The 20,869-nt window shown below is 38.2% G+C and overlaps 1 protein-coding gene across 1 annotated transcript in view; it reads left to right on the top strand.

The window, feature by feature from the left end:
• NPAS3 (neuronal PAS domain protein 3) overlaps positions 1-20,869 on the top strand; it is a gene marked incomplete at its 5' end in the record, with an annotated part of 729,487 nt that overhangs the window by 134,548 nt on the left and 574,070 nt on the right. The window contains 2 exons of the mRNA XM_064571750.1: positions 11,522-11,766; positions 11,876-11,926. Of these exons, the coding sequence (XP_064427820.1) occupies positions 11,522-11,766; positions 11,876-11,926 (296 nt within the window). The remainder of the gene's footprint in view (positions 1-11,521; positions 11,767-11,875; positions 11,927-20,869) is intronic.

Here is a 20,869-nt window from a genome sequence, read left to right on the forward strand (position 1 = left end):
TTTACATCTCTGGCAACCATATGCTGTGCTTTGGGGAATCTTGATGAAAGATTAAATAAAAATGTGTCTTAAACAGATAGGTAGGGGATAGGGTATATAGTCTCTTTAAGACCTGTTTTCTCCATTGTAGTGTTTAAAGAAAGGGTGACCGTTTTACTTAATTCTCTCTCTTTCACAAAGGGATGCAGGCAGTTGTAGTATGTGTGTTCATTGATGTCAAGTAAAAGCATGTGCTGTTTGCAGTGTTCACATGACCATAACTTTCATTTTTCATACTTAAAGATCTTCAAACTTGTCAAAGCATGCTTTCTCCTTTCCAAGTTTCTCCTATCAAGCTTGCAAGTTTTCAAAAGCTTTCTTCCACTTAGTTGTGCTTTCAAAAGTGTTTGAAATCATACTTAAAGAAAATTAAAGGAAAAAGTGAATTTTCCCTCTAGAAAAGGTCATTTGAATTTGAATTCCAAAGCAATTTAGTTTGGGACTTACAGCAATTAACAGCAAATCTATCTACTTCAAATTGCAATGTTTGTGAAGTCTGAAAAACAGGGTTTTGTTGGACATTTCATTAAGAAATTAATGTTTTCATAACACTTATGGGATTTATATAGGTGATTATAAATTAAGGCAAACTTGGTCAGTGACTTAATTGTCCTATAGATACGTTTGGGGAAAGGGGTATCTTGAGGATTTTATTCCTGTAGAGGCAATGCACTGCAGGGCTGAGAGGGCCTTACGTGAGTCATCTTGCCAAGGTTCAAATTCCCACTTGCAACCCTCACTGACTCTGGCCAAGTGACCTTCCCTCTCTGTGCTTTGATCTTCTTATTTGTGAGATGGAGGCAGTAATAATTCTGGGGTGACCAGCTGTCCTGGTTTGCCCAGGGTTGTCCTGCTTTAGCACCAGAAGTCCAAGATCTGGGGGAAGCCGTCCCTGTGACAAGAAATCTCCTGGTTTTAGGTACATCTGGGTGTGGCAAGTTTGAGGGGAAGTACAAAACCCATGCAGGGGCCCCCAAAAGAGGGGCTGAAAGCAAAACACTGTTTTATAGCATCCATTGTGTCCAGAGATGGTCTTCCATAGTTGCTATTACCCTTTTTCCCTTTATGGCTGATATTGGCAACCATGAATTAAATGAGATGATACTTAAAACCTTTAGATTGTGGCCAAAATAGAGTAAGCATTCAAACATGTCCACTTTTAATACTACGTTAAGGTTCATGCTATTCTTCGTTGGTACTGAGTAATCTTAAAAAGACAGAAACATCACGTGTACTTTCCGGCTATTGATACTCTGGAAATCAGTGCTGCAGCTCCTTGGAGTGGTAGCAATTCCAGCAATTGGTCTTTGCATGGTCAGTAAAATGTCCTGCTGTCCCTGGGTGCCTACCATTCCCTCTCATTTTGCCTTTCAGCAGAGATGCTCTGACCCTTTCAAATATTTAGCAGTAGACTTTCTTCTCAATGTGTGCTCACGACTCCTGTTACTGTTAATGGAAGTTACACATGTGTGCTCACCAGGATGAGAAAGCCTTTATCCCATGTTGGGCAAGGACCCGTGATCCTGAATCTCTTTCTAAACTTCAGACCTGAAGAGAACAGTGCAGGGAATTGCTGCTTTCTCACTATATTAGCTTCTTCAATTTCCTTTTAATTGGAGCCTGCAATCCAGAATCTTGTAACTTCAGGAGGATGAACAATACAAATTAAGGTCTGGATGCTTTCCAGGAAGGGCTCAGCTCAAAGAACACTTTTTTTTTTCCTTTTAACACAGTTGTGGCTATTCACAAATCGCATGCAGTTGCCTAATGAGTCCATATTTGCTTCTGAGGTTTCGCATTTGCAAACTGCACTGCTGAGAAAGTAAGTGAAGTGTTCACCCACCTCTGGTGTGAGCTGACTGATTTAATGTACAGGACAGATAAATACTAGAATAGTCAAAATTCTAAACTGGTAGCACGGAGCCTTCAAATACAATATCTTACCCTTGTTCAGGACATTCATTTCTCCCTAAGAATTCTTTTTAATGTATAAGACTTCAATTTATGTTTAAGAACTAGTAAACTATAGCAGTTTGACAGCCATTCACACTTAATTCTGTGCATTAAACCAACAGCATTCTTTTCCACAAACATCCATTGTTAGGACAATGCTCTCAGACAGAATTTATGAGAAATGGAATTATGTTACCAAGGAGATAGCATTTACTATAATGAAGAGTAGATCCTAGAAAATGGCCCCTTTTACAGCAGCTCAGAGCAGAGCCACAAAAGCAATTGATTGGTCTTGGCATTTAGTCTTATATCAGCTGTGTCATCCATAGCTTCAGGAGTGAGAACACTAATCTAAAGTGACATTTCTGTTCTGGCGGGCTTTTCTGCCCTGATGAAAGCAATTACTTCATTCCTAAATGATAATTTGCAGGAGTTTCAACCACTTTAATTGATAATTTTTTTTTTGTTCTGAGTTCAATTGTGAAGTGATTAGCTGATTTGGTAAATAGAAATTTAAGGTGTGAAATATACAAGTTGCTCCAAGGTAAAGTGCTCTTTATTGGGTGGAGAGAAATTACTTGATAAAGCCACAGTTTTTCCATTATTATGGAACTGCCAGTTGTACAGCTTAAAGTTCTGGGGGAAAATGAAGAACAAAACACTTTGATTCATGAGGTTTTTGGCAGACACCAAAGCATACAATGAATAGTTTGGTCTTGCTGTGGTTCATTCAAGGATTATTTGAATCAAGGTGAACATTGGTTGAAAAGGATTGTGCGGACCTCTCAGCTTTCTTTATTACTATTCTAATGACTCATTCTGGAATTAAATCCTCTTATTTAAAGTGTTAAGAATAAAAACGCTCATTGGCTAAAACCAATTAATTTAATTATTAAGTTCAAACATACACAAGGCATTTTCTGAAGATGAGGGAAGGCACTCAGTTGAATGTCTCTAATTACTCTTTTGATCTATTTTACTACAAGTCAAAAATGGGTCATGATTATTCAATCAGAATATATCTTAGTTAAAAATTTTAAGGATGCATCTTGATTTTGATACTTTATCAAATGTTAGCAGTTGCAGATGTTTTTGACACTTTTTTTAAAGCCATCAATTTCATGATATTTTCTCCCATGGGGAAAAATAATGGTCATTTCACATGTTAAATGAGAAAAATAAAGCAAGAATGAAGGTCAAACTGATTTAGCACATCAAACAGTCTTTGTCGGCCAAGCTTAATATATCCTGAGTTTGTGGAACAAATGAAATTTTGCTGCTATGTTACACTTTGCTTCCAAACAACCATTACAACTGGTTTTATATATTGTGTGAGCATCAGACCATCAAACAGTGCATCTTTACTGACGTGTTGCTGCAGTGATGATCTACAGCAGCAATCTGCCATTTATATAAGGGCAAAATGTGCATCTATATTTAGTTGTGAAATTGGCCTATTATACTCTTGATGTTTACAGAGGCTAACATAAATTAATAATGACAGCTATGAGCAGTGCATTAGTTAAGCAGCACAGTTCTTACCTTGAACTTAGAAGGTTCCAGTTTTAACTTCCAGCATATACCAAGCTCTTTCCTTCACACATTAAAGGAAGGTTTCTGAAATTATTACCTTTTCTTGGAGAGCATTAAGAGAGTCCAATTTGTGAGCTATGTAGTGTATAATCCTACCAGATAATAGCTGTTTATGCATTTCTCAATTATATTGCCTTGTGAGAAAGCCGATATTTACAATCATGAGGAAAAATACTCTTGAAAGATTTTTTTTCTTTGCAGTAGGTTGATTTGATTGACTTTGAACTCTATGTGATGCCAGTGTGTATTGGGCCGTTTTATTGAAGTAATAAAAGAAGGGCAAACAGTGCTTATAGGATCTTTACTTTTTCCCTGGGAATCCTCCTCATTCTGCTCATGTCAGGGCAGGAGTTAGGTACTGGAGTAACTATAAATTTCACCGTTAAGTATGACCAGAGATCTGACAAGTATGCAGATGTTCAAAGGTTCATGAGTTAAAATGCTGAAACCTTTGATGAATTTTTGATGGCTGCATTTTTAATACAGGTCGACCTTCTTCCTTTGAGGCTGCATGCCAGATTAATTGATAAATAGTAGAAGTCTGTAGTGCTGGGTTCTAAGCAAAACAAGTAGGAAAATCCATAAAAACCTGCCTTTCTGCTTCCTTAGAAGTACTTTAAAAAGGCAAAATTTAAAGTGGTTCTGACTCTACCTTTTCTTTCCCCTATAGTTAAAGGACCAAAATCTGCCGTGGTCTTTAATAGAGATGGGTTATTGTATTCTAAAAGTTTACATGAAGGTGTTAAAACTGAGGCTGAGAGAGAGCATTTTCATGTAGACATAGTGTGAATCTATTGATAATGTCCTTATCAGGAGCAGGCCCACAAATACAATTATAGATTATATGAAAAGAACTGATACAAATTTGGCTATGAAGAAGTCATCGGAGAGGAAGAAATGTTTAAGTTGACTTCCTTTTGTTGTTCCTCTGTGACAATTATTTTGTTCCTTGTTAGCCTCTGTAGATCTCCAGCTGTATTATTTCCATCATCATCGTAACTATTTCTGTGAAGTAGGAAATCAAAGTAATCAATTTTGCAAAGCCAAATTTGATAAGCCACAAAGGATAACTTACCTCTTTTAATTTAATGAGTCATCAAGTGCAAAGTTATCTGTTTCTTGCCACCATGAACAAGTGGCCCAATAAATAATTGACATCTTTATCCAGGTCCACAGCAGCTTCAGAGAGATGGCAAATACTGAGTCAATTTCATAATACTGGCTTTGTGATAGTGGCAGTGCCTGTTCTTTAACTTTTTACTCACCCCGCCCCCCCCCCCCCCCGTTATCTTTTGCTTGTCTCTGTCTCAAGTAGAAGTTCATTATTTGGCCTTGCCCCCCGCCAAGCTAATGCAGTAAATGCTGCTAGCACTTCCCCATTTCCCCACTTAGCAGGCAGTATGGGTGAGCTCTCCATGGTCCTGGATTTCGGGTTTTTGTCTGACGTCAAGGAGAATTTCTATTTTTGGGAGGTTTTGAAAGATCACCTTTCTGCCAGGAGTACTCATAAGATCATCTGGACCAGTAATTATCATTGCAATTTTGAAGTTTTTTTATAGAAGTTTTCACAATTCTCTTGAACAATTCATTCCTTTAGCAAGTGTTTTGATATTCTTTTTTTTTTATATATAAACACAATTGCTTGCCTTGCAATTGAATGAGATTTTTTTCTACTTTAGTGAACTAAAAAAATGGTCACTTATTACTCCTAGTAAGGAAATCATTGATTTATGAACCTTTAATCATTCATTAATGGAATAGGTTTTATTTGGAAACTCATTAAATACAGCTGTGGTATACAACAGACTTTAGGCATAAGGAAGACTATATTGAAAAATGAGTATCTTTGTAATAAAGGAGTTTTATTTTGCTTTAAGCATGCAATGTGATTTGTCAGAACCAGTGACTAGAAATCATACTGGTGAAAGAGTGTGTACATTTTAAATGAGTATTGTAGACCTCAAGCCATAGAACAATCAGTGTGAAGCAAGTTTAGGTTTTCATTTAATATATAGTAGTATTATGTGTCAGGCGCCATTTAAATATTTTATAAAAATTAGCTCATTTAACTTCAACAAGAACCTTTTGAAGCAGATAGTATTATCATCCCATTTCACAGATGAAAGAAACTGAGGCAGAAAATTAAATAAATTGCTCAAGTCTACATAATCAGTTAAGTACTAGAACCAGAATTTAAATACAGGCATTGTGTCTCCACAATCCAAGCATTTAATCTCTACCCTCTGTTAATGTGGAAGACATGGTGAGAGAGGCATCAAACAGAACTTAAGTGATAATCATGATTTGAGAGAATACGAAAGGACTTTAATAAATAGGCAATTTGAGGGTTGTCACCAAGTAAAAGTTAGGTATTTGATTTTATTCCCCTGGTTTGATTTCTACTGTCACTACATGGGAAATTAAGTTTGCCAAAGTGAAGGTCATAAGTGGCAACAGAGAAGGGAGTTTGAGACGATGAATGAAGAAAGCAAAGAGGTGTTTAAAATTATAGACGCTCTACCTAGACTCTGGAAAAAAAAAAAAAAAGATGGTATAAAAGAAGCCTGGTCAAATAAAATGACAAAGAATTATGGAGAAAGAGGGGATACGGCCCTAGGATTCAAACAGTTGGGCTTTTTTCCCCCAAAATAAGTTTTTTTTTTTAAAGATTTTATTTATTTATTTGACAAAGAGAGACACAATTAGGGAACACAAGCTGGGGGAGTGGGAGAGGGAGAAGCAGGCTTCCTGCGGAGCAGGGAGCCCGATGCGGGGCTCGATCCCAGGACCCTGGGATCATGACCTGAGCCGAAGGCAGATGCATAATGACTGAGCCACCCAGGCGCCCCCCAAAATAAGTTTTATGATTATTACAATAATAGTTATTACTTAGATACTGTTTTCCATATGACAGGCATTTTCACTTTACATGTATTAGTTCAATTAGTCTCAAGAATATTATGAAGTAGGCACTATAATCATGTCCATTTTCCAGATGAGGAAATCAAGGCCTAAAGAGGTTGGGAGACCTAGAGAAGGTTGCCAAGATAGTAACTGTATGACAGTATGAATACCCACAATCTGGCTGCAGAACCCACACTACTAACCCCTGTGGCTTCCAAGAAAGTTTAAGGATGGGTTGACTATATTTTCAACATTCCCAAGTCTTTCCAACTTCTTAAAAATTTTCTTTGTTGTAAAACTCTAAAGTGGACTCTACCACACTTAGAGTTTACAAACTATCTTAATTTTTAAAATCTAGAATTGTTTTTGAAGTTCACTGTTTCATATTTACCATATACTACCGTGGAAATTATCATATGAGCCATTGCAGTGGTCCCAAGAGAGTGGTTTGCCATCCTCACGTTGTAGGATGATAAAATTGAGGCTGAAATTTGTTATGCCTGTGTCGTGCCTATGAATGACCAAGTGGGTCTTGTAATTCCTTCATCAGGACTCTTTCCACAAAACACATAACTTGCCAAGAAACTTCAAATATATGAGAGGATTAAAAGAATTACATTCAGGGACGCCTGGGTGGCTCAGTTGGTTAAGCATCTGCCCTTGGCACAGGTCATGATCCCAGGGTCCTGGGATTGAGCTCTGCATCGGGCTCCTTGCTCAGCAGGGAGCCTGCTTCTCTGCCTGTCGCTACCCCTGCTTGTGTTCTCTCTCTTTCTGACAAATAAATGAATAAAAATCTTAAAAAAAAAAAAAGTTGAAATCATTTCAATTTAAAAAAAAAAAGAATTACTTTCGATAAGCACTGTCCCCTAAATCTTCATTACTAGTATTTTTTTGATTGCTTATTATCTATGCTTAAAAGTATAACTTCAGGAACATGTAAAAATTCGTTGCCAAGTGTTAAGCAGAAACATACATTAATATTATTTCAACCAGGGATGGTTGTTAAGGAGAGTTAATTATGGCAACATCAATGACAGAGTGGGGGAAACAGCTTTAAGTTTTATGAAAGGAAATTCTTAATATTAGATCATTACCCTTTTGGTTGTGAAGCAGCCCTTTGGAGATTCTGAAAATCATTTACTATCTTCCCCAAAATATACAATTTTGCATATGACTTCTAGATTTATTTATAAATAAATTAAAAATTCGTGTGTGTTTGTGTCTTTTGAAATTGTTGATTTTGTTGTTTTGTTGTTGGTGGTAATAATTGGTGAGGATGATAATACTGTCATCAGGGAGATTTAAAATTTTGATTTGCTGAGGATTAAGGAAGGGTCTCTTTTTTCCAGTTATCCAAAGACCAGGTGGAAGAACATCAGAGCAGTGGGAAGTTTGGACCCAGGGAGTAACTTATTGTTGATCTGAGGTTTAATCATTTTTTATGTGGCAGAGATCAGCACCACAACATTTTTAAAAAATATATTTATTTGAGAGAAAGAGTGTGTGCATGCAAATGAAGGAAAGTGCAGAGGGGGAAAGAGAATCTTAAGACTCCCTGCTGGGCAGGAGTGGGGGACCCAGGGTTCCATCTCAAAAGCCTGATGAGATCATGATCTGAGCCAAAACCAAGAGTCAGACACTTAACCAACTGAGCCACCCAGGCACCCCAGCACTTTACATTTTATTCATGTGCAACCATTCCATTCTAGAAGTACAGTGGTAATTTTTGGTTTAAGACAGTGTCCAAATACACAGTTTAAGTTTTAATGTAGTCCTCAATTCAGTTTGAGAATTACTTACAACTGGGCTCTATTTCACAAAAGCAGGTATAAGATTAATCCACAATCTGCGTCATTGTTTTAAGGTCTTTAGCTTAATCTCTTCCATCAGCATCTGTATAACCTTTATAATCCTTTGACTGTATTTTATTGCTGTTGCCCTCAAAACAAGTTACTACTTATTATAGACATAGTGCTGTTACTCTGAAAGTCTTCTCAACTGTGGTGTCTGTATAATGCTGTGATATGGGAGTCAGGGTGGTATGGAGAAAAACAACAAGAAGGTGGGTCAGGAACGCATGAAGTAAGTTCTGCCCAGTGGTATTTTATTTTTTAATTTTTTAAGGATTTTATTTGAGAGAGAGAGCACAAGCACAAGAATGGGGTGAGGGGCAGACAGAGAATCAGGCTCCCCGTTGAACAGGGAGCCCGATGTGGGGCTCGATCCCAGGACTGAGATCATGACCAGAGCCAAAGGCAGAGGCTTAACCCACTGAGCCACCCAGGCGCCCCATGCTCAGTGGTATTTTAGATAAGTCAAATGTCAGAGTTAGGTTAGGCAAGAGTGTTGTTAGGCAAGGCACAGAGAGGCATTAGTGTCCATGTATTTGCCTTTCTGGAGTGGAAATAGGAAGCCATTTCTCCTCTACCTAGCCTTTGGAGCCTATTGAATTGCTCTGTGTGATCTTGGGTTTTGCTTACCTCCTTCCCCATAGAATTAGGTTTTTTTTTTCCTTAAATTATTGATAAGCCTATGCATTAATATCAATTTCAGAATAGTGGCCTAATCTTCTACTTGCTTCAGTTGAACAGAGAAATTCCTAGTATGAATATTGGTAATGTTAATTAGATAACAGATGAACCCATTTGAGATTCTTTGAGCAACATGTATAAAGGGGAAGTTACATATAACATCCATGTAAAACTACCTTCAAAATTGTCCTCCCAAATTCTTACCTGATTGTAAAATGCATCCCTGCTCATTTATTGACCAAGTGACATGTTTTATTAGGCTTGCATTATTTTTTAAAACTTTAATTAGTTAACATAAAATTAAAACATAAAATTGGAAATGCCATATAAAAATTCAGGTTTTCTCTAGAAAGAGCAACACTGAAAATCTGGCCATAGCACGTGTGCCTTCCTCTAGAACAGCCCTCTGCTGAAACTGTGCATGCTGTCCCTTTGCCTGAGTTGTTGTCCCCCAGGTCCCCTCCGTGGCCATCAGGCCTCTTCACTCATTGACATTCCCTGCCTTAACCCGGGGAGCCCTTGAGTGTATAACCTCTGCTCTAGAGCTCCATCATACTCACTGAACAGCAGCAACAACAAAAATTCTAAGTTTAGCCTACCTTCTGGAGTACTATTTGATTACAAGAACACAAAGAGAGCAAAGCACTGAACTTGAACCACTGCCCTCGACAAGTGGTAGAGAAAACATGTCAAAGGACATAGTTCTTTCGGCACAGCTGACCTAAATGATGTTAGATAGATTGCCTTTACTATATAAAGGGAGGGATACGAATGGTTCTTTTATCCTAAGATATTAACCTAGAGCCTGGTTATACTTAAACTTTGTCAGATTTTAAGGCATCTCTCACTTTATTTACATAATTTTCAACAAGCCAGAATTGACTGTTTATAAAACTGCATGAAGGTCAGCCATGATTTGGGGAAATAAGTGGCATTAACATGCCTTTTCCTTTAAATTAGCGATGTTTTTGCCTGAGGTTAACACTCGAGACATCAAGCGACTAAGGTTTGTCATCTGAGACTGCCATGAATCTGAAAATGATAACATTAACTTGTTCTAGTTCTGAGAAATAGGTTACTTAGCTAATGTAGAATATTTTCCTAATAGAGTGAAACCGGTTGGGATATTGGCTTAGCAAGTATTTGACCAGAGTGTGATGGCATTACTTAAATTATGTAGATACTCAATAAGATATTCTAAGTATCTGCAGTGAATACAATGTTTCTGCCATGAAAAACATCATGTGTGCTATAATGTCATATGAAGTATTATTGTCCATATTTTACTAATAGAGATTGGAGCTACATTGCTGAACTCATTTTGATCTATTACTCAGGTCTTGCTTCCTTGCTTGTTTCTCTCTTTCTTGTTATTTTATAGTGGGAAGCCAGAAAGCTAGATTCACAGATTTTTAAAATGCCTTCAGAACTCCATAAAATAGATACTTATAAATGATTTTAATAGCACCTTGATACTGTAAATATTGCCCAATTACTTATCATCAGGGTCTGATGTGGGTTTTATTTCTTGTCAGACATAAAACAGAGCAATTCAGAATAGATGGAATTCTGTCAGATGCTCAAACACAACTTCAGTTGTGCTAGATTCTGCCCTCAGCAATGTGAGCAAACTTCAAACAGAAATGCACATGAATAGTTAAAGGAAAATGCTGGATCCCACCTATTGAATCTTCTGTGAAGTAATATGTCTATAATGTTGATAAGTTTTAATAACCCATACAAGGCTTTATCTTTTAACATTAAATTTATATTAAAGTTGGACTTTTCTGGGCAATGTATTTTATTCTCCAGTATCTTGGAGAACCTATCCATCTACTAATGTATATTCATTAATAAAGAATTAAAGTTTTATCAACCAATTACCAGCACATTTATAAAGTTACATTGAAATCTTCATTTTCAATGGGATGTTTTCTTTATCTGACTTAAGGTCGTGCTCCTTATTGAGGTTTGGAAGACATAAACACAGTTCACAGAATCAACAAATAAAATGTTGATGTTTATTTACCCTTTGTTCCCCAAGATGATAACTGAAATACATTTTTAAAAATGGGTGCTTTTGATGGCTTAAGATCCCGTAGTGATAACAATGAAATGAACAAAATCATTAGCCTAAGAATAGATACATGAATACTAGCCTCATCTTCTCAATTGCTTCTAGTGATAACATCAAGCTTCACCTGTAAATCTTAGGTCTTAGCAACAAAGAATATATCTCAGTGCATGGCCAAATAGAGGAAAAAACCTAATAAGCAAACTATTTTTTTCACTGCACATAAGTTTGTGGCATGTAAGTCCAGGGGTAGAATATGTGGTTTTAGTGGACATTGTCTAGAATTCATTTTACTGTGGTCCTAAATTTGGAAGAAGATTTTGGTAGATTTTTGCGGGGGAGAAAAGGAAAAAAAACAAAACAATTTCTATCTGATGTAGAAGCACAAGTTCTAAAGAACACTTTTTCAATCCTTTGATTACAGTTTACAAGCACTGAGAAAGGAGAAATCCCGAGATGCTGCTCGCTCCCGCCGGGGAAAAGAAAATTTTGAGTTCTATGAATTGGCCAAGTTGTTGCCTCTTCCTGCAGCCATCACTAGCCAGCTTGACAAGGCATCCATCATTCGACTTACAATTAGCTATCTGAAAATGAGGGACTTTGCTAACCAAGGGGACCCTCCGTGGAACTTGCGAATGGAAGGCCCTCCACCTAACACATCAGTAAAAGGTAAGTTTTAAGCCCGTTTCTTCTGGAATATGGTGGTCTGTAGGTGTCTCTAAGATGAAATGTTTACCATCATCCTTTCTTCTTTTCCTGCATATCAAATCCTTTAAAGGGATACAAATGTGGAAATCTGAACTCTGCATGAGAAAGACACCATGTGAAGGTGAAATAAACCTCTTCTATTTATTTTTTTATTTTCCAAAAGTCTGTCAGCCTAAATATTCTATAGCTTTACATAAGGTTTCAGAAAAATGAGAATGAGATGACTTACATTAAAGTGCTTCTTGGGTTTAATTTGTGTTATGCTAATACATGCAAATTATTGTTGATGGGTGGAGTATAAGGATATTTTTTAAAGGATGGAACTAATATTTTCTGTCTTTAGTAACCAAAGAGAGGAAGGGAGCAGAGTCCAACTATAGCAGGCATTTTGAGTAATGATTTTACTGACAAACAATTCACTTATTAATTTTTCAAGTCTCTATACCTATTGCCTAAAAACTGTTTAAATATAAACATGTATTTGCCCTCCAAATCCTTGGTGCATTCTTAAAACATTAATTAAAGGTTTTTAGGTCTTCTTCACTCTGATACATAAGAGAGGTATTTTCTTCTGTTTAGTGAAACTTCTAGTAATTTATAGCATGTTTAGCATATAAATATGCATGCATATGTTTATTGATGTATATGTAACATTGGCCACTGATTTTCTATCTTTAATGGTGTGTTATTCAGGGCATTAGACTTTAAGGGATCTGCTAGTTTCTTGTGCTCTGACCTTGTATCTAGATCCTTGGTGGGCATAAAGCTGGACATTTGGCAAAATTCTAGGCAACTCTGGGGGAAGGAATTAGGTTCTTTAGTGAAGTGATTACACCTTGACAACTACCTTTGAAGTCCCGGTACTCCTGGCTATTGGAGAAATGGATTCTGGTGGGGAGCTGTAAACTCTTAGAGGATTCAAATTAAAATGAGGGATCAAAAGCAGTGACTATTTACAATTGAGGGCTAAGAGGTGTAATCACATATATATGCATGTGTGAATCTATTCATATCTCTATGTGGGTACTTACAAACTGTGTTCCTTAGGCTTATGAGAGAAGGAAAATTAGAATTTAAATTGTAACAGGTTGTTTCCCTCTAGAGCAGGGCAAACATTTTCTGTAATGGACTATCTAGGAACTGTTGGAGGCTTTTTTGTAGCATGAAATCAGCCATAGACAATATGTAACAACAGGGTGCGGTTGTGTTCCCATAAAACCATACTTCACAAAACAGGCGACTGCCACCAGACTTGGCCCACAAGCCATAGTTCACAGATTCTTGCTCTGGAGCAGAAGAATGAGCCTGAGAAGTTGAGAAGAACATAAAGCAGAGTTAGTTCTTCAGGGCAGGATGTCGGTATAAGGTAGCAAAGTACGAATAAACCAACGCACACTCATGCTGCCCTTTTACAACCCTTCTGCCCTTGAAAATAGAGATGTCAAGTTGGTAATGTACCATGTACTATGTTCCAGATGCTAAAGTTGTAGCAGATTTTCCCGAGCTAACGATGTGAATATAATCTTAGTAAGTATGTTGTATCCATAAGAGTTTATTCAGTAGACTGTGATCATATTTATTTCAAATCATACAAAATGATAAGGGTAGGTGTAACAGATCAGAAGTCACAGAATGTTCAAAATAGATCCTTGGGTCTCACTTTGAGATGCATTGATTGAGGGACTGGACTTGGCTTAACCTGTTTAGCACAGTTACCTTTTATTTCCATTTTTTTAATTTAAAGGGGTGAGCAGTTGATAGGCTGTCTTGATAGTGGTGGTTACCAAAGTAGAAAATGGTTCTGTGGTTTGTCCCTTCTTCTGTGAGGTGATAACCCTGCTTTTAGAATCCTGACTTTTTAGAGATGTAAAACTCTGGCTCATGTAGACCCATGTCCTCATTTACAGACAAGGGAAATGATCTAGAAACAGTTTAAAGTGAAGTATTAGATTTAAAACGAGAATCCATTGTCTTGCCTTTCTGTCTAGTGCTCTAGCACACCATATTGTTTCTAGAAATGATATTTGATTTGCATCCTTTATCGAACATTCCAGGTCAGGATCCTCTCAGCTTTTGACTAGGACTGATAAATCATTTTTACTTTGTGGTAAATCAGTTAAACTCTATATTTATGATAAAGATGGACACAAAAGATAAAATACGATCTCTGCTGTCCTGAGCATTTCGGTCTATGGAAGGACATGGTGACGTCAGTGAGAGAAATGGGAGGGTTGAGATGGGTATTTAGGAGGCTGGAAGGAGATAACCGATGTGATTATTTTGAAAATTCCATGCAGATGATGGCAGAGCATCCAATTTGATACACGTGTACTCCCACTCCTATAAACGGGTGATAGTGAAGGTGTAAGCATAGTGACTCTCTCCCATTGACCATGGCTCTCTAAAGTTGCTAGGAATGCAGTGGGCACTTTCTGTAAGCTGGTTCTCCTGTACAATAGATGTATATTTTATTGCTCTCCTCCCATTCTTTAATGCAAACCTGTTACTCATTCTGATCAAACATTCATGAAACAACATCAAAAGAAATTCATTTTAATTTATTAAGGTCTTCTATGTTGTGCCCTTGAAGAAGTTCATGTGGATAAACAAGCTTATATAAATAGCCTGCAGCATCATGTGAAGTGCAGTTCATAATCCAACAATAAAACGATAGACATTATACTTTGTGCTTCTCCAAGCAGTCTCTTGAATAAACCTAAAGGCATTTGGAAATTTATATGAAAAGTACTTACATGTTGTAGGCAATTTTTTTAATGTGATGAGTTGTTCATATTAATAATTAAATTTCAAAGCTTGAATTTAAATTTGTCCCACACAACTATATAGAAACTTAATCATTTTAATTTACTGCTTCAGAAAGGTCCTTCACTCTGCCCTGTATTCATCACATCTTTTCTTAAAAGTCTATAAAGGTTGATGAGTTTGTTTTGTGATGCCCATTGTTTATAGATTATTACAAGTTATGCTTGCAGAAAGAACACTCAGGTGACAGTGTGTAATGTGTCCTGAGTCAATTATTTCATGGAAATGATATGTTAAACAATTGGAAGGTAACAGATAGTTTTTTCCATTATTTTAGAAATATCTGTATTGTTGTGATACAGATCAAATCTACAATGAACATTATGCATTATTCAAGAAATGACCAGGCATTCTCAGCAGTGTTTCAGCTAAATAACTGATGATTGTAACCTTTAAAGAAATCTCATTGTGGTGACTGTTGGTAAATCACTTCTCCATTCATAGTAATCTCTATTTAGAGGCTATCTAGAAACCATTATATCTTTTATTAATCTTAAAAGCAATAGCTGCTGATTTGACATTTGCTAAAACTAGATAAATTTTCTGTCTTTTTAATATCACAGACTTCAGTCAATTTTTGGTGTAGATCTGCTACAACTCTATTAATCCAGGAATATTTACCACTGTAAGCATAAGTTTTGTTTCAATTTAAGCATCTCAGCTTTTAAACAACGATTTGTGTATGTGTGTGACAGGCAACAATGCTAAGATATGTAAAATATAAGACATTTTTAGCCTTTCGAAGGAAACTGTTGAAAAATATTGCAAGACGACTGGTGATTAAAATTGACTGAACACATGAGGGAAGAACTTTACTATTTTCATAGAATTTTCCTTCACTCTGTAAGGCTCCTATTGTGAAGGAAGTGGTAGATATTTCTTTTTTTTTTTTAAATAAGAGCAGTTATTTTTTTAAGAGATTTTATTTATTTATTTGACAGAACGATAGCACAAGTAGGCAGAGGGAGAGGGAGAACTAAGGCTCTCCATTGAGCAGGAAGCCCGACGTGGGGCACAATCCGGGGACTCTGGGATCATGAACTGAGCCGAAGGCAGATGCTTAACTGACTGAGCCACCCAGGTGCCCCGAAAGTGGTAGATATTTCTGAGAGGAGAGACCTGCAGGTCTTTATTTGAGGAATGCATGATCTGTCTGTAGCCAAAGACCAGATTGTTACTTTAGCAATCATGTTTCAGGGATCTGTTTAAAACAGTCATGTGTAGTGACTGAGTATAGGACATCTTTCAGAGTAACACTGATTTACTACTATACTGGTTGTTCCCCAAACTTAGATAGCATTTTATAAAAATGGTTCTGTTACCATAGAAGGGAGAGAATCCAAGACTGTCTACGTGATTTTTCTTCTTGGTCTAAGCAGCTCAGAGGTCTTCCAGTTCCTGTTCGGGCATTTTACTGTGTGTTGACACACATTTACTTCTACCAACCAACATTCATACCTGGGGACAAGTGTCCCACTCCTCATTATTTAAAACAAACAAACAAACAAACAAAACCCCACATGAAATGTAATTTCTTAGAATCGGTGCACAGCATGTACACCAGCCTGTGGTGTTCTTTCTTTTTATGCAGGCAAATGGTAGTACCCAGATTGAACCCTTAAGTTCTGAACAAAAGCTTTCCCATAGGGGTAGGAGAGCAGGATAAAAGACAGCTACTTAATTCTTATTTGGTTCCTATTCTTGCCTCCACCACCTTCAGTATACTGGGGGCCCAACTCCCTGCTGTAGTCTCCAGTTTCACTTACCTCCATCTAAAGTCAGGGATGGGAGGTGCCTGGGTGGTTCAGTCGTTAAGCATCTGCCTTTGGCTCAGGTCATGATCCCAGGGTCCTGGGATTGAGCCCCACGTCGGGCTCCTGGCTCAGCAGAGAGTCTGCTTCTCCCTCTCCCTCTGCCTCTCCCCCTGCTCATGCTCTCTGCTCTCTCTCTCTCTCTATCTCTGTCTCAAATGAATAAAAAAAAAAAAAAAAAACAACTTAAAAAAAAAGTCAGGGGTGGCACCATGGGGAGCCTGGGTGGCTCAGTTGGTTCAGTGTCTGAATCTTGGCTTTGGCTCAGGTTGTGATCACAGGATCATGGGATCAAGCCCCTGAATCAGGCTCTGTGCTCAGTATGGAGTCTGCTTCTCCCTCTCCCTCTGCTCCTCCCCCCACTCTTGCTCTCTCCTCTCTCTCTCTCTCTCTCTCTCAAATACATACATACATACATAAAATCTTCAAAGTCAGGGGTGGCACCAAGCTCCAAAAGCTGAGCTGCCAATGTTCTCTCCTGTTTATTTTGGTAGCAAGTGCCAGGTTTTGCTAGTATATGGAAATATGATGGGATATAATTGCCTTTTCTTAGGTATGCTTCCAGGAAGCCTTTTTAATTACATGTGGTTATCCTTATAGATCTCTCTAGTTAAGTTATGACTTCTGAAGGAAGTTCCTTGAAGAACTGGCCTTTTACTTTATTATATTGACGTCATGACAGGACAAGCCTTGTTTATATCGCCATGCTTCCCTAGGATTGTCATCTCTGAGCCTGGGCGTGAAGGGCTTTCTGACAAATGTGGACTTGATGGTGGCAGGGTACTTCTCTGAGACTGTAATTCTGTGCAGTTCTTTATTTTATCAGGAGAAGCTTCGCTCTCTACAGAGGGGTCCGGCCCACATTCGGCACGAAGGCTGGAAGGGCACTGCTGGTTTCCTGTCACGTGCCCCCGTCAGAGAGTTGGACTGGTCACCATTACCTTCAGTGCGCCTGTTGCGCATCCAGAGCGACCCTCAGCTCCAAACGCTGATGCAGGGGAAGCCAGGTTGGGAGCGTGATGACTGAGAACACGTGCATTCCCTCATGTGCTCGTCAGCCAGGGCCAGGGCAGCAAGGCATCAGCCCCATCTCAGCAGCACGCTGCAAGGCTTTGGCTCCTCGGGTTGCTCCGTATCTTTCTGGGGGTGGGCAGATTGAGGCTGAGCTGAGCTGGGTGGTTTACTTCTTGCCACAGCTCTGTCTGGGCTTGCCTCCTTCCTCAGGGTTCAGCTCAGGTCCCCCCCTGTCAGGGGACAGCAGAGATTTGGGAGAGGCTCTTTTCATGGTGAAGGCAAAGGTGTAAGAGGCATGAGCAAAAGACAGAAGACTTCTCCCAGAATTTTTTGTGGAGACTTTTGGAAATGTGGACAAAAGAGTGCACAAGTACTTTTGCATTCTGTGTCGGGATTCATCAGTCTGTCCCTCTGTCTGCTGTCATCTTCTTTGTCCCTAGCAATACTGAATACCTCAAACCATATGTTTGTACCTTTGTACATCCCACCAACTAACCAGAATGCCCCTTCTTTTGGTTTTGCTGGATCCTTGTTCATCTTTAAAAACCCAGCTCACATGTCACTTTCTTAGGTAAATTTTTTCTCCTTCCCCAGAACATTAATCCTTTGTTCCTATAGGTTACTGTTAGAGTCTTTTTTTTTGGTTTTGGTATCAATTCATAATTCATTTCTTATCATACATATCTCTGTCTTTAGACTGTGAGCTACTTGGAACAGTCTGGGACATCTTGTGCATGTCTATATCTCCATGTACAGGGCCCAGGAAAGTAAGTATTTAGCCATGCTTATTTTAAATTAAATTACATAGTACCACATTGTATCTTGGGATAGCTATTAGTGAGATGAGATGAGAACTGTGGGTGAGTCTAAGTCATAGGCTAGGATGAAGAAAGAAAAGAGTTAAAAAAAGAAGGGTGGAAGAAAAATAGAATAATAGGAATAGTGTGAAAGCAGAGGGAAAATAAACAGTGTATCGAGTAGGAGCTAGGAGGGGTGATACCTCCTGCCCCACGATGAGCTGCCTTCTGCTGCCAGCCTTTTTCTCTCATGTAATGTACAGGCTAAGGAGTTGACAGTTATAAACAATAGTCTTAAGAAACCCATGTCTTGGGTGTATAAATTCAAGTTTATTTGACCAATAGCTGAGTATTTTCTCTTAGTTCTCTGAGTCCTCTGCTGGCTGTTGTGGGGGCATATGGAGAAAGTATAAGGCATAGTCCTGGCCTTGGAGATATTTACCATTTATTGAGAAATAAAAGTGGAAGGGAAGGAGGGAGGGAGAAAAGAAGGAAAATGAGAGCTTTTGATAAAATTAAATAAGCAATATGACCTAGGTTAGAAAGGCCTCTCTCTCTGGTCCTCAGTTTCTCCTATGAATTTTCATTTTGGGAGTGGTTCTGGTCTGAGTGATTACTGACTCTCTGATCCCAAACCCCAATTTTTTAGAAAGGATTTAGCAAATTTTGTCTCAAACTAGCTTCTCCTGAGACCCTTGGGGTTTTTTTAAAGGTGTTGATTAGTAATTTTAAAAGCCACGTGCTCTAACTTCTCCTAATTCTGCTGTTCCCCTAACTTTGCAACTATTCTGTGAATCTAAAATTATTCCAAAATATATTCTGCTAATATTTCTGTTTTCCTTCTCTTTTACTTAATTCCCCTTTACAGGAAGGTATCGTATCTCCTTGGTGCTTTGGGTTCAAAAATACATGATGTAGTTACTTCTTTAACAGATTTTATCTGCTGATTACCAAGATTTGCATGCACGCAATCATTATAAATAAAAAGAAAATAACACAGCATACAGTGAAATTTTAAAGTAAATAAGCCAAGTGCCAAATATATGATATAGACAAAATATGAATCTAAAACTTTACATATTTTTGATTTGCTTTTTACTCTTGGCAAGATCTTAGGGGATGTACTTACATTCCATGTCACATTCAACTTATTTTAAGAAGTCTACCAGTTCTTGATAACGTAATATTTTAGTCATGGCATTGCCTTCTACCACATTGTACTCACTTATTTAAGACTCTGAAGTTTATGTGCCCTGTTCTTTAGGGCTGGACTTCTTTAACGTGTTTTTGTTCGCCCTATCACCTCTTGCAAAGCAATATATAGTTTCAGTGCTCTGCAGATAACAATATTTCATGGATATAGCAAAGAAGGAGTCACCTCTGACTGCTTTATATGATTGAAATTGTACTGTGGCTTTAATTTTCAGAAACAGCTTTCTCGATACTGTGCATAACTCTTGGCTGTGCCTTAATAAACATGTGGTGACCTCCACCTGGAAAACTAATGTGGCTTTGAATACTGATTGACTGCAGCTTTTCACATCCTTTCTGGGTCCATAATATGTCAGCAAATGTCAGCGCCTGGGCGCTGGGCAGAAGAAGGCTGAAAGAATTTGGGGCTTAAAGATTGTACAGATCGGGCGCCTGGGTGGCTCAGTCGTTAAGCATCTGCCTTCGGCTCAGGTCATGATCCCAGGGTCCTGGGATCGAGTCCCACATCGGGCTCCCTGCTCGGCAGGAAGCCTGCTTCTCCCTCTTCCACTCCCCCTGCTTGTGTTCCTGCTCTCGCTGTCTCTCTGTCAAATAAATAAATAAAATCTTAAAAAAAAAAAAAAAAAGATTGTACAGATCATCTGTTTCAGTCCCCCTGTGATTATGGTGAGAAAACTGATAGAGAAAGAACTTTAGTGATATAAACAAAGCCAGTAACAGACTTGGAACTAGGATTCAGACCTCTGGAATTTCAATTCAGCACCCTTCATAATAAAGAGCGTTTCCTTTCTCAGTTCAGCATAGGTCACCGCAAGCCTTTCCCCACTTGTATTGTACATGGATATGTGTGCCCATACATGGCTCATGTGTAGAGACCAGCCCTTTACAGATCAAATGTTACTGTATTCAAATTCACAAAACATTTTGAGGCTATTCAAAGACAAAGGAGTCCTAATTCAATGAAAAAAAATCCCTTAAGGCATTAAATGCTAAAATTAGGGGAGACTGCATGGGAACGGTGTATTGGAGCTCTCTGTCCTAACTTTGCAACTATTCTGTGAATCTAAAATTATTCCAAAATAAAAAGGTTCTTTTTTTTTTTTTAAGCACTATAATGTACTCTAATGACAGAAACATAAGAAAAACAGACCTCTACCCAAATGGAAATGTGTTCTGTCCCAGGTTCCTGCTTTTTCACCTGGTCGCTGTTGAGTGCTCATAGGCTTACCCTTTTCTAGGGCTCCGTTCCTGGTCTTATTCCTTAAGAAATGTGATTAACTGACAACTGCAATGTCAATCGGGATATGGAAGAAAGAACATTGATTAAGCTGTTTACACAGTTTTCTCAAAAAGTTTATAAACGACCTCTTTCCATCAATAAGGGGTCACACGAGCCCAGTTGTACAC

This window comes from Mirounga angustirostris, unplaced genomic scaffold (genome assembly GCF_029215605.1).
Source record: "Mirounga angustirostris isolate CCGP_5_RB_7025 unplaced genomic scaffold, mMirAng1.0.hap1 SCAF_9, whole genome shotgun sequence".
Taxonomy (NCBI): Eukaryota; Metazoa; Chordata; class Mammalia; order Carnivora; family Phocidae; genus Mirounga; species Mirounga angustirostris.